General features: G+C 34.3%; 1 protein-coding gene across 4 annotated transcripts in view; it reads right to left on the bottom strand.

Moving 5' to 3' along the window:
• The window catches only part of PPP3CB (protein phosphatase 3 catalytic subunit beta), a 43,670-nt gene that overhangs the window by 3,452 nt on the left and 24,807 nt on the right, over positions 1-15,411 (bottom strand). For 2 of the 4 annotated variants that reach the window (XM_059821194.1, XM_059821195.1), the window contains exons 8-12: positions 15,249-15,343; positions 13,851-13,976; positions 11,741-11,818; positions 7,064-7,148; positions 5,662-5,759 (exon numbers count right to left, since the gene is read on the bottom strand). In XM_059821194.1, coding sequence (XP_059677177.1) covers positions 5,662-5,759; positions 7,064-7,148; positions 11,741-11,818; positions 13,851-13,976; positions 15,249-15,343 — 482 coding nt within the window. The remainder of the gene's footprint in view (positions 1-5,661; positions 5,760-7,063; positions 7,149-11,740; positions 11,819-13,850; positions 13,977-15,248; positions 15,344-15,411) is intronic. The other 2 variants (XM_059821196.1, XM_059821197.1) reach the window with 1 other exon arrangement.

The raw sequence follows: 15,411 nt of genomic DNA, 5'->3' as shown, positions 1-15,411 counted from the left end.
TGCATGCAAAATGAATGAGAAAGATGAAGAGTGTAATATCGCACAGCAGAAAAGGCAATGATCAATTTAATATAGTATGCTACGCCAGATTAGATTACAATTAGTTAAAATGATAATTAAGGTTTTGGGGGGTTGTTTTTAAGTTTAAGTGAAACTTCTCCTAAATTTTAACTAATACAATTTATCAACTAAAAGTATATCAAAGCAACACTAATTAACTGATGTTATTAACCGCACATTTCTATAAGGAGGTGTTTTAGTTTTTGTTTTGTTTTGTTTTTTTAAGACAGCAACAGAAAATTTCAACTGATGTTAAAGTTGTGGTATGGTTTAAAAAAAAAGTACTAAAAATCTATTTGAGACTACTATTTCTGAAGATTAAAATGTATTAGTGAGCTTCATTAAATTACCAGGAAGGACCCTATAAAAATAACACTAGAGGTGTTCTGATAGTAAGAAATTATTTTTCTCTCTATGTTTAGCTCCCTGAGGTTTAACTAGTACTTCATTTTCTCACCGTATTTTAAGCTAAAACAGGTATCTCTGAGAACTGAACCGTGAAATCTAAACCATAAAAGACAAATCTAGCAAGTCATATTTACAAAGTCTCATAAATTGTTTAGTTGAATCAACAGCAAAGTCTACAGCGGGAAGAGGTCTGGATTTAACAGAGTCTTGGTGGGTGAATTAATGTGAATATTTAAAAAAAAATTAAAAAATCTAGCTTTTACTAGTTGTTTTTCGAACTAACTAACCATGACATCTGCTGTAATTTCTTGGGTGTAAGATCTTTCCCAATTGTTTTAGCTCTAGAAGTCAAATCTTTAACAAGGTTATTAGTGTATCAAAATCAAAATAACTTTCTATTAGGGCAGACTTGCTAAAGAAACCACTTTGTAACTATGACCGAAACTGTAGCTAAGTTTCAATAATGGTAACAATTTTTTGCCTTCTGTACTATGTGCCATGCCTCTAATATCATAATTTCTGAAATATTAACAAAAATTAGCATACACAGTGGTAAAGCTACTTGTGTAGTGCTTGATGCATACTGTTAACAACAAAAATCATAACGGTATTAAAGCAAATGTTGGGGAAACTAGCTATGTAAGAAAATGTCATTAGATCAGAATAGAAATTGTTAAAACGAATTAAGTTTATTACTTCTCATTTCCTGTCCAAAAAAACCTCAGACACAACATTTCAATTGCCTATATACTATGTTGTTATGTATCAATTGCCTACCCTATGCCTTAACCTCACTGTTGCATAAAATTATAATTTCTACTGAGATACTCTAAATAAATAAATAAAATTAGATACTTGCATTAAGTGCTACTAAAATAATGTGGAATACTTAAGGGTAATGCAGCATTTTAACTTTTACATACTGCACATTCCATGCTACCAAAAAAAAAAACCAAAACCAAACCATTCCCTGCATTTAAATCTACAGAGACAAGGACAATCCCAGAATTAAAACAAAAAGCCACTTGAATGGATGGTTATTTATGTTTACATTAAGGGAAAGATGCTTTCTCAAATTGTAAAAATAAATTAGTTTAAGAATTATTTTAGAATGTCACCAAATACATACTTTCATACTATAATTAATTTGCCATACAAATACAAAACTATGTAAAAAAACCACCTCTTTCCACCATTTCCTGTTACCTGTGAAGTCTTTGTTTTCAATCTTTTCCTGAAAAGATCATGAATACTGATTTATCTCTGTAAGTTATGTAGCTTGGTCATAAATACAAATTTCAAAATTTACTCCTAGTTCATTCTACTTGTAGTACTATTATTCCAAAAAGATCTTGGAATACACATCACGGTTAAGAAAAAGATAATTTTCAACTTGACATAAAAGAACAAACTGACTGGAAAATACAAGCACTTAAAAAAACCACACTGTAACGACTCAATTTGGAAAATAATTTTGTTGGATTCTCTTTTGCAGGTACATCTAAATTAAAACTACATTCTTTGTAAACCCTGATAAACCTCAAATAAATACTGTATCATACTAACAGGTAATCCTGAAGTCTTTGCTCAGAAAATTCTCAACTTGAGAGCAAATTTTAAGCAACAGGGTTCAAGGAAATCAATGGCATTTCCATCCTCAATTCCAGCTCTCCCCCTGCTTTACTTAGGGGACAGATACAAAATCCTGGCCAACTTTCAACATAAAATCAAAAAACTATCTTACTGCCCTACTGCCCCTCTAACTAATAGCAAGGGCAGCAATGAAAGATAAGAAGTACTTGGCTAGTTCAACTGATTTCCATGGAAGTACTTAAAATTTTTTAATTTAGGCTTGTGTTTAGTACATTGCTGAGTAAGGCTTTAGGTGTTTGGTTTTTTTTTTTTTTAACCGATGTTGACTCAATTTGGAAAGTAATTTTCTCGGATTCAGTTCACAGAATATTCAATTCACAGAATAAGTCACTAGGAAATGCTGCTTTAAAGAACAGTACTTAATATGGTCTTTAATATTTCAGCTACTATAATGCAAACAACATGAATAATAAAACCCATAAATCTACATTACAAAAAAATTTAGAAACATACAAAGGCCACGATTTCCCAAAGTCTGTTTTTATCCTAGTACATTAAAGCTATCTAAAAATAACCTACGATTCATTTTTCAAAAGTATATCCATATATTTCTGGCAAAAAAAAATTATATATTGACTTCTTCCATAGGATGCAGTTTTGCACTTTTTTCCAAAATTATCTTTTTTAACTGACTTGTCTTTGTTTAACCCTTTCACTACAGTTAGAATTTTTATTTCACCCTCAGACTGCTCTGTTTTGCAGTAAGAATCTGTTCAAGCATTGTCCATAAAGCAGTTCTATTTGACTAATGTGTTTGGTGCCCTACTCTGCATTATGTCAATGCCAACAACCTCCTCTCCTCTGAGAACAGCCAGTATCTCACCAAAGATAGGAGGTGCGGCTGAACAAATTCCTGAAACAGTAGTGGTATTTGCTAAGGTCTAGTACAGAATATATTACTGACATTAAGAATTACAATAGGCATATATGCAAGAATTGCATATGCATTGCCTTAATGGTGACTTACATATGTCTATATATATATACTTGTCCTGATAAAAAAAATTTCAGCCCAGCTCTCTAGAGAAATGTAGAGATACACTCCAATTTCTTACAGCTTTCAAAGCTTCTTATAGATTTAATAGCAACCAGCACAACTAGACCTTTTCTCAGTGTGCCATTGACGAATGAGCACTCGTTAAGACTGAAACCTGGAAAACCCATGACATATTGGTCAATCTTGTGAATTTTCAAGCAAACAAAAGAATAGAATAAAAAAAAAAAACCCTACAATTACTATTATGTTCTTTTATTTTCTCAAATCTAGACTAGTTTAAATTATTGATAGTATACTGATCAACACAGTACAACATACTTCAAAAAGTAACTAAATATTTGTAGTAACAAATCCTACTATACTATCAGTGACCATATTTTTGCCAAGAATATGAATTCACGGATATTATGATGGTTTAGAAAAGTGTCAATCTGTGAAGTTTTATTTTATTTTTTGTTTACTTCTAGCTTTGCAGTTGAGCATAGTAATTTGAAAACTTCTAGTTTTTTAAGACTGAAACAATAAAATTCTTATCAGTAAAAAGAAGTTACTGCAATTTAAGAAGAACTAACAGCTGGCATGAGTTACTTTGAACAATCAACACGACTAAAACAAATGAGGTATATTAATGTAGTGCATCAAGGAATATTGCCATCAAAAGTTCTAGTCAAGGAAAAAAACAAACACACCCACAAAAATCCAAAATGCATTTTGCATACTTTCCAAATGTCCCACATTTTCAGTAATGATAGAAGTCATATGTTTTTTGTTAAAAAAATTTTCTAGTCAGTTTGATCCTCTCTGATATTTGTAATGCAACATGGATAAAAATCTGTTAAATGAGTGAGAGGAATGCAGACTCTTTTTTAAGCATAATAAAGTATCTTATTAAACAATGAAAATTAAAAATAGAACATATGCTTTTAGAATATTTGGATGGATTAGGAAACATACACCATTTCTTGTTATAGACATTCACAAAACAATCACATACATACACTGGACATATAAACTTACTTGTAGACATTATATGTCCACTGAAAAATGACTTAAAACATGACATTCCTGTTTCAAAGCTATTAAAATCCAGCTTTGATAGTTTAATAGAAAATGTAGTGAAAGGCTTTAAAAAAACTACATAGAAAATTTTAAAAATTCAAATAAACAGCCTAAATCACAAAATGAGAAAAGCAGCTACTCCTGGAAAATAGATTGTGTAAAAAGTGGTATTCACATATTACAATCTTTCAGCAGTTATAAAATTCAGTGGCCCCATACAACAGTTTTATACTTTCTACTAAAGCCTGAAGATGGCCAATAAAAAGTCTTTGAATAATTTATGTTAAAGAGTGCTGCTGATATGAAGTCCAGTTTCAGACTGGTATATTTTAGTTATCTACCACTGTGAACAGAAACCTGGACTTCATTCCTTTAACGCATTTGGTACAATCTCATAGCATTCTCCCTAAGCCTAGTTAGTAATTTATGGGCCTTGTGAAAAATATGATCCAATGATTCAACAAACTAAAAAAAGAAGAAAAACCTTTTACAAAATATTCAATGAGCCAGATTACAGGTATATTTGTATAGAGTTCTTTTTATTTTCATGCAAAAAAAATATATGCACACTTAATAACACCCTTTTATTTTGATTTATTTACAAGTTTTAAATTCAATCCCTTTATTCTCAACTGATTTTATAACAATTACTGAATATTTTTCAAGTACATTATTGTTCAAAATGCACAGACAATGTGCAGCAGCAAATGCAGCAAACCTCAAAAACAAGGTGCTACAACATTGCTTCTACATCAAGAGACAGACAAGTGTCTGGGATAGTGGTTTAATTTTAACACTTATACAGACATACATCTATACCTAGAGAGAGACAGACAGATCTAAGAAAGCAGCTACATCTGCAGAGGAAGGAAACAGCATGTTACAAGGACAATTCAGGGAGGTCAATTATACATAGAACATTTGACAAACAACATAGAGAACAAACTTTGGCATTAATTACCAGGGTACAAAACGTAGCACATTTCAATCTATCAATGAAGTGTAATATGGAACTCTGCAGCCTGTAGCTGTTTGCTAATATTAATATCAAGAAGTATTTGACATCGTCAATGAAAATACTAACACATCTATAATAAAACCATTTTAATGGAAAGCAGACAAGTAATGATGCAAAATTACATTGCCATTTTTGTATCTGTAATGATCAAATGCCTCAATACCAGATCTATATGGTCATCCCACTTCAGGCATCTGTGCCACCTGAAAAATTATAAACTAAGGAAGTTCAAAGTCTGAAAAATGTGGCCTCACACCGTTGAACTTGTTTGCCTTTAGTTTTATACCCTGGTTAAGTATCCATTTCACATTGCCTGATTAACACAAAACACTATGCTTGTATCAGCCGCTAAGACAAGAACTGAAAAGCATAAGAAATTCCCTGCATGCATTATGTGTAGTGTTAGCAAAAGAGTGAGATGTGCCCCAGTCCATCTGAGGCACAGCAAGTTGCATAACATCATTACCACTTTGCAGGGTCTGTCGTCCTCCAGCCAACACTCCACTAGGTAACATTCCAGTGGGAGTCAAACCCTTGAGTGTCAGCACACTTTCACTCTCCTCCCTGATGTGAGAAAAGACAGTAACAAAACCTTAAATATCTGCTCACGAAAAATTGTATTCAAGCAAAGTAAGGGATGGGGAGAGGGAGAACATCTTTTTCCTGTGCTTTATGCATGTCAAGACTGAATATAAATTCAAATTTAAACACCTAAAAAGGGGAAAATATTTCTATTCTATACCAGTCTTTCCTCTGCCTAGGAGTTATAAACACTGATTATTTCTGAACCAAATTCTGAGCAATTATTCACATGCAGGCTCATTAGCTTTGAAATTAGCATGGAATGCCTCAGGAGTTACTGAACATACGAGATGAGGGGTCTGGAGCACAAGCCTTATGAGGAGCGGCTGAGGGAACTGGGGTTGATCAGTCTGGAGAAGAGGAGGCTGAGGGGAGACCTCATCGCTCTCTACAATTACCTGAAAGGGGGTTGCAGAAAGGTGGGTGTTGGTCTCTTCTCCCAAGTGACTAGTGACAGGACAAGAGGAAATGGCCTCAAGTTTAGAGGGAGGTTTAGACTGGATATTAGGGAAAATACTGAGAGAGTGGTGAAGCACTAGAACAGGCTGCCTAGGGTAGTGGTGGAGTCACCATCAGTGGAGGCATTCAAGGAACGTGTGGACATGGCATCGCAGGACACGGTTTAGTGGGCATGGTGGTGTTGGGTTGATGGTTGGACTTGATGATCTTACAGGTCTTTTCCAACCGTAGTGATTCTGTGATTCTGTGAACATTTCTCAGCGCCACAAAACAATCCAGTTTTGTTCGAAGTGTCTATGCTTCACAAAATACCAACTTAAAAAAATTATCCCTATTTGAACAATTATGGTCTGTGGAAAACTATACATTCTGGGTAAATGTCATCTTGTACCTAGACAGGTACAATAAAATGGTATTTTTTAAAAGCTGAAAACAAACAAAAACCTGAAACAAAAAAACCCCTAGTCCTCAACTTTGTGGTATGCCAGAAATTTTCCAAGCCAGTCCTGACCTCCATTACACCCTTGATTTCAATCTCTCCAATTTGGTATTGTCTTTCCAACGCTTGTAGTTAATGGCTGGACAAATAACTTGTAAACTAAGGATCGTGTTCTCTAATTTCTTGAAACATGTCTCAAAAATATCTTAAAAATATTCTTTAACCAAAAATACCAACATCAATGGGGTGCATCAATATGCCAAACAAGATTCTGATGCACAATGATCTCCCTGAAAAATGTTTGGCATCCATTATCCTGGAATAGAGATATCTTTTCCTAATATACATAGTAAGAGGGGGTTTAAGAATGCAGAAGTCATTCAAGTACCTGAGAACAGAGAAGACTCTTGCCATCTTGCCAATTGCACGAATTTTGTTTCTGATTATTTCTTTCCGTGCGGCAGCTGTACCTACTTTCAATGGAATAAGAGAGAGTCTCAAGCTCATGAGTGTTTACAGGGCCACCATTTTAAAGCGCATTGAATTCAACACAACTGTTTAAGTTCAGTACTCTTCACAGGAGGCCAGTACCCAAACACTTAAGGGCACAGAGTTATAAAATTATGGCTTCAGAATGCCATCAAAACTATCATCACCTCTGTGTCCACAAAACACACGCAAAAAAGTTTAGGATGTTCACGGTGATTTCCTAAAGCTAGCAAGCATCTAAATTACCACCACTACAGTGTAGTGACTATCGTAACTCATTTACCTAAATTTTACACTTAAAATTCTTCACTGACATCTGTGTATATCAAGATGTAGGCATGCAGCCCAATACAGAAACCGAAGAGATATTAAAGCCGCGAAAAATAAAGATTTGTTGCTAATTCTTACACAGCTGTCCGAGAGAAAACAGTAGTTTGTTTGCTTGTTGTTATGTCAACTCCCCAAAACACACACCCACAAAGAACCCCACAAAATAAAATGCCAAAGAATTGCAGTGTTACCTCTCTTACCACCTAAGTTTATGTTCCATATCATCTTAGGTTTGCATCATTTGCAGGAATTACAAATACCAAAGATCTGGAGTAAATACTGCATATTCCACAGAGCAGAGAGATACCATTTGTGACAAATAAAACGGAAGACAAAACTCTGAAATGAGGCTTGTGATTGGGAAGGAGAGCCACCTTTGCCTGCCTTGACATTATAAAAATGGAAGCTCCTTTCTCCAACACTAGGCGTTGCTGGTTTGTTTCAATGTATAAAAATCATCCTTCCCCTCATCCTCCTTTCCTTTTGTTGACTCCTTAATTCCACTAAAACAGTACAGGCAAATGAGGAGATATCAAAACTAAAATCCTTACTTCCCCTCAGCCGTTGAGGCAGGAAAGTATTAATTGCGCCAAGATAAGAGTAACTCAGTCATACTTCAAATTCAACCAGAGGGGACCAAAAGTGAACAAACTCAAGACAGCTTTGTTAGGTATTCCAGATCTTCCATATATCATTGTTTTTGAACCATGGGAGAAAGGTACTCATTAAAAAGCCGCCAAACTAATTTGCAAGAATGTAGAAGAGAGGATCACAGAAGTGGGCAGAGGAAAGCTGCATATCCACAAATTAATTTGTCTACTCGCATTCAAAAAAGGCAGCTGTGGAAGAAGCCTTTTTTCATCCCTGCTCACTAGTATTTAGCTTTCATATGAGAGTACATACACTCTAGCACAATAGAGTCACCCTTTCAGACCACAGCTGCAAGAACACAAGGCCTTCTGTTGCACAAGAGTGGGTAGGCTTCCCACCCTGAACACCAAACCAAATAAAATACAAAAGATAAGGCATATAGGGGCAAACAACAAAATCACTCAAGAAGGAAAATGTATAGTAGCAACAAAGAAAAAAGTGAGCAAGAGACAACCTTTGTATGAACACAATGGAAAGTATCTCGGGGTATGACAAGTATCTGCCAATCCATTTAAACAAAATGAAAAAGCCAGGAACTACTGAGTAAAGCTTTTTTAGGCAAAGGAACAACTTTAATGAACTGCAGACACCAAATTAAACAAACAAACAAACAAAAACAGAAGGCTTAGAAAAAACTTCGAATAGGATAGGCTGAAACAGTCAATTTTTACTGAAAATAATTTGTTTTAAATTTTAACTTTTAATTTTTAAAGTTCTAGAAGTTTTTACTTTCTTTGAACGCTATTAAATAACAGCTTGAGGATCTAGAATGAGCAGGGGACTTTTTCAGAGTTTGTGAAAAGGCTAGGGCTAAACAAAGGACCATCAATCTTTCTATACAAGTCCTTCAATTTTCCTTCTACCTACACCTATTTGAGGGCTACACTGATGCAGAGCTGTAACATGCAGGCTGAAAAGATTTCATGCAGTGCTAGTGCCCGTATCTCAACTCTGGAAGGTCCCTGTGCCTTAGAAGGAGGAAGGCTGGTTTTGGGTAGTTTTAGTGTTTGCTTGGTGGGTTTTTTTGGTTGGTTGGTTTTGGGGTTTTTGTTGTTGTTGGTTTGGTTTTTTGGGTTTTGTTTTTTTTTTTTTTTAAACATGGTCTTTCATTGCCCCAGCCCTCCAGAAGCAACGCAGCCAAGCCAGAAGGCCAAACATTACTCCAGGCCGCAGCACTGCACTAGTGTGGCCACTGAATCCTGGTTAGTTCAGAGAAGAGACAGTAAGGTGGCATCTGCTTGCAAAAGAATGTCTTGATTACACCCTAAATTAAGAGGAGATATGACAAAGAACTCTATGGTTCTCCATTCCCAATTCCTGCACAAGAAACAAATTCTGAAACACTCATACTATTATGTTCCAAAGAATTCATATAACCTTTAGTAGCATCTCTATAACCTAATGCATTCTTAAGTATTAGAAATATTCTCTGGAAGTGACAAATTTATACAGACAGCAAATTGATTATTAGGTAAGTAATGGTGAGAAGAATTCTTCTGCACAGAATTATCTACCCTGGAATTTCCAGAAAACAGGTGATAAACCATGAATTTAAGTTAGTAGGCTTCTTTTTACATTTTGCATCCAGCCATCTTCAAAACTGCACATACAATCAAAAAGTACCTTTCTGACATCTCAGTTGAAGGAAACTAAAAGTACTATATAAACCAGGTTTTGGAACATTGTATGAACACATTCCATGCACAATCTTAAAAAAAGCTAAAGAAAAAATTATTAAAGAGCAAGACACACTACTGAACGCTCCCTACACATGCAGGACCAAAGATAAAATTTTAGAAATAGGTAAAGAATGAAATTCTACGAAAAAAGAAATGGAAGAAAGGAGTAAAAATATTCATGCACAGAAAGACAGATGTCTTGGAATATGACTTCTGAACAAAATACACAAACCTTTATAAACATCCCATTAAAATGGGTAATAATAATAATAATAAAATGCTACATACGTCTCTCAACAGAAAGGTATTTTCTGCATTAATACTTTTACTGCCAGGTTCTATGAAGTCATATTTCAAAACATTCCTACCCTGTCTGGTCTGTACCTTTTTTATTGCCATATATGAGTCGCTCTTCAGATGGAGAGTCCAGAAAAAAAGGAAGTGAACGATGGAGAAAAAGGTGAGTGAGACAAATAAAATAAAGATATTTAACTTGGCAGTGGTAATAAAGAAGGAGCGGAGAAGAAATGTGAAAAAAATAAAATGGGAAACTGCAACACTTAATGCATTCATCAAACGAGAAGTGGAATTGTTGAGTGTGTTTTAAGATTTGACGATAAACAAGTGAAAGCTTGAAAGTCAACAGTTAAAAAAAAAAATCCATTCACATAGAAAGATAAAGCATAGACAGTACCTAGGTGGCATTAAGAGATGCATCACGCAAAGAAATTGTTAAAGGAGAGAGAATGATAAAATAATTCAAATTAGGAAACTGCAACTATCGTACTAAAGACAGGGCATATGCAATCAACTGATGCCTGCACTTATGCTGGACAACCTAAATCCTAGCATCTCAGAATACCACCAAACCCTACCCTGCAAATGTCTGGTATAATTGCTTTGTGCTCAATTTAGTAGGATTACTTGAATGGAAGATATAAATTAACTGTTTGCAGGATCACATTTGAGACTATTTCTAAGTTTTCACATTTTTGGCAACAATCTAAATGGCAGCAAAGTTCAAGTGGCTCATAACCAATGCATTCCAATCTAAAACACACAGCTGCTTAGCACATTATTCTGCTACTGAATTTGAACAGAGCAGTTATCAAACATTAAGAATGGGGTCATGCCTCTAATATCTTTATAAATGATCTTTAGTGTTCCTCAAAGGCTGCTGAATCTTTCCTTCCTCCTCCCCCATCATCAAACAATCCACCAAATCAGTTCTGTTATTGGATAAAGTGAAACAAGTCTGAGAAACTTTTAGGGGTGACATTAAGCACCACTGTAAAAAAAAAACCAAAACAAAGTGTGATATGCTAGGTCTTCATGTTAGCGTTGCTTCTTAATCATCATGCTAAACATCTCCTTAACAATATACTGTATAATAGTTTACACTATAGAAAAATGTTATAATTCATTACACAAATACATATTATACAATGTACATATTAAAGTTCTCTTTTTAACTTTGATGCTTTAAACTCAAACACCAAGACTTATAGTACTTTGCTATAAGAAATATTGTATCTTTCACCTATATCATCTCTTTATTGAAAAGCAATCATTAAGAAATTTAAAATCTTATAATAAATTTATTTTAAATTTTATCAAAGTAAGTTTAGTATGTTTCAAATTTAAAGCACCAAGAAATTCTGAGAATTTTCCACAAAAAGTTTCAGTTTTAAATTGAAATCAGATATGAATATTTGCAAAGGATACCATTACTGCTTCTTAATCACAAACACAAAACCACAATTCCCTCCTCTGCCCCCACCAAGTGTCATTATCTAAAGAAAAATCTGAAGGCAATTTTCTTCAAATTCCAGGTAATATTACACCAGTCTAAGTTAACTACTGTTTCACAAGTTATTACCATTAAAAAGATTTATATATCTTAAAGTAACCCCTACCGTCAAATTGATCTTCTCCCTCTGTCATCAGTTCATCATCAGAGCAAATGCTCAAAACGTTCACCAACATTTCTGTTACTGTATAGGAAAAAATAAATCTTAATTAATTCCCTACAGATTTTTAAATATTTCCATGCTCACAAGATATAACTAGTCACCAGCACCTATAGTGAATGAACTTCCCACATTAGAGCCATTGCTCAGTAATCTAGTTTTCTTGATGTGCGCTATCACAGAATTTAAAATCTCAGAAAAATAAGCAGCTAAAAATTATACCACCTAACAATCGGAGAACACAGAGCTTTACATCCTATCTTACAAGGAGTTCTTTTAGATAAGAATTTTCTTCTCGTATATTAGTATTTTTACATTAGGATAAGTATTTGAACTAGCTTTTATGCAAAATTTACTTAAATATGAAAACATTTCAACTGCTCAAATTTAGGTTTAAAATGAGAAAGCTATTCCCTTCCTGGCACCTGCAGGCACGTAGCAGAAGCACTGAAGCAGAAAAATGTTAAGATATAAATATGGTGCAAACTACCTGTCTTTTCAAACACCCCTTAAAAATATTGACATAGTGGATACACAAACTTGTCTTAAAAAGGTTGTATTTTCTTTCTCCAGGAACCTCCCTATTCTGCTACTCAACCTTTCCCACGTATATCAGACTCTTTCTTAAAACAGCCAAACTTCTCCTCCCCCTAGAGTGTTCAGAAACCTCTTCCAGAAGTTCAGTCAGATGGTTAAAAAAACCTGTAAATTGCTGTCTACATTTATTTATGACTAGTTCATACAATCCCTGTGTTACCTGCTGTGGTATTCTTCTCCATTCTTGGAGAAGTTACTCTCTAACGAAAAAAACAAACAAATTATTCTGATTTTGATCTGTTCAGTGCAGACTAGACAATATTCACACTTTATCCTTCATCCAAAGTGGAAGCATGTATTTGTCCAAAGGCAAGACAAACTACAAGGGCCATGATTCTAGCAGTCTTAAGCATACAGCGAGTCAATGAGCAACTTATTTAATTAAATAGCACTTGGTGTCTCATTACCAGCATCATAACAAAAGCAAAATAAACAGTATCAACATTTTCAACAGCAAAGGGTTATCTACTGCATCATCAGGTAAGAGAGATATGAACAAAAATCTCAGTTCAAATGTCAGGTCCCTCCATTTAAAAATAAAAAATTGTTGAGTGGGTTAACCACAGTAGAAGTGTCCAAATTATTTGCTTTTAACTGCTCACTAAATATGTAAATATATAATCTCAAGAATACTTTTCAAAGAAATTCAAAGAGCTTTCCAGATCTTTTATAAAAAGAGAAGTTCCTGTCATGGACGGATTTTAAACAGACCCAAATAGCCTCTAACCTCATTACTTTTTAACTGAAGACTACTTGGAGCCCCAGTGTCCTAGATTCAGAGTTATCAACTCTAGGGTTGGGGGGGGAAGAGAGGTTCTGTGCTAAATTACCTTTTTTGCAAGAGAAATCATAACTGAAAAAGTTATCTTTAATGAAGGTCAATTATGATATGCACTGCCCACTGTATGGACAGTGAAGGTCTGTTATAACTATACAGAAAAGTTAAAATTTTATATGAACATCTCAACATAGTTTATACCTGTAACTATACAAGATTAATAATGTATGTAACTTAGCATTTTGTAGAATACGAACAATTTTCATACCGACTTCAAATGCAGTTCAAAGGAACTACTTAACAATGCAGGTATATACCCTCAGTGGAAATTTCTGTTAACAGATCTGCTTTATTAGATGCAGTTTTAACTATCTTGACTGAAACAGGTGAAGAAAACAACCAAAACCTGTAGAACAAGTTGTATTTCAGTCTATCCTTTCTCAGAAATGGCACTTTCACATGCCAAAACACCCCTCCAAATCAGTTTAACAACTTTACCAAATCTTTCTAATTACACATCCAAGAAGTCTACCTAATAAAGACAAATACAGATACCCATTTTCACAAAAATTATGCAATTAGTGTCTGACTGGTAAATACATTTTAAAAAAATAAAAATCTTCCCGACATCAATCTGGGAGAAATAGGAAAGAAATTCATTGATGTATAACTGTTGCCTACCTTTTTCTCCAACAAATGGCAAAGACCATGTGAAAACATCCATAAAATTTGGTAGCCAGTAAGGATGAGGAGAACAATTGAACTGACGAATATTCATCACATTGTTTTCATATTTTAATACAGCAGCTAAAACAAAATTCAGACATTTTGAAAAGAATGTTTAAAACTTGCGAGTACCACAAATGTAAAGTCACAGGTTTGTTTTAGCTCTGTTTTATACTATAGACAAAATAATCCCAGAGATACTCCATCCTCTTTCTTTCACAGTATTTACAGGACAGATTTCTAATGGAGAACTTTGGATTTTTATTGCATATGTTGCAGTTTACGATACTGCTACATGACAATATAGTTCTATACTATCCTATTATAGGTCTATAATGAACAAAGACTTTTAAAATGTCCTGAAAAGGTATAATTTCAGCAACTTTAACAAAATCCTAACTCAGAACAGTAGTATATCCAGATTCAGGTTTTATTCTTTATATGTGTCTCCCTACATTGTAAGCCTAGAGTAAAACCATAGAAATCTAGAAGATCAGGGAGAAGGGGAAGCACAGAGCAACAAAACAGAAAAATATAAGCATTCTAAAGCTAAATAAGCATTGATTGCATTTTTCCATACTTAAGCTTGCATTACACTGGGAATAGCTGATGTGAAAAAGGATTCTTAAAACGCAATATCCACAGAGATAGTGAAAAAATGTAAAAAGCCAGTTGAAGCTATTTTTATTTCTCCTTTACTTTACAATCAGTGCAAGTAACAACAGCTCATCTTTTCCTCTATACAGTTAATTACTCTACATAAGCAGTATGGGTTGGGGGGCTGGTTCTTTGGAGATGGGTGAGAGAAAATGCAATGTACTTAATAGAAAAGAGGTCTTGGTTTCAAAGGAACACTACTTGAACATTTGGAGACAATTCATTCATCACATACTTGAAATGCCATACTCTACCACAATGCAGATTCTTGGAGTTCATCCACATGTAATTTCTTCTGTCCAGAATTACACAACACAAACTACCTTGTGCATAGGCTACTAATCAATGCTTCCTCCCTTCCTTACTTAGTTCACAAACTAAAGACAACCAGAGGAGTGAAAACTCACAGCACAGGAAAGCTTTGCCTAACTGGAAAACACCAGGTGATACATTCAAAAGTACTACATAGCAACAATTTTTACAAAGGAAATGTTTGCCCAGACTCGTGCTTCAAGGTACCCTTATAGGAGATCATAATTTATGTCATGTGTTCTTTTTCATAATACCACTTTTATTAATGGATTTTTTTTGTCCCTTCATTTCTTACCTGGCAAAAAATTCTTGATATTAGATGACTTATCTAGTAAGACATTTTTATTTTCGTATTACATACACTTATTAATAACAAGTTCTTACCTTTATTATTGTAGACATCCAGGTAATTAGGTGCTGAAAAAATTGTTATTAGTGATGGGAACCCTGTAGTTTGACTTTTCCTGTACATTCTATAACTGCAAAACCAAACAGATTATTTCACATCTTACAGCAATAAGCAATTAATTTTTATTTTACACTGTGA

This window comes from Gavia stellata, chromosome 9 (genome assembly GCF_030936135.1).
Source record: "Gavia stellata isolate bGavSte3 chromosome 9, bGavSte3.hap2, whole genome shotgun sequence".
Taxonomy (NCBI): domain Eukaryota; kingdom Metazoa; phylum Chordata; class Aves; order Gaviiformes; family Gaviidae; genus Gavia; species Gavia stellata.
The sequence above is the reverse complement of the archived record's forward strand: the minus strand, read 5'-3'. Positions and strand labels throughout refer to the sequence as shown.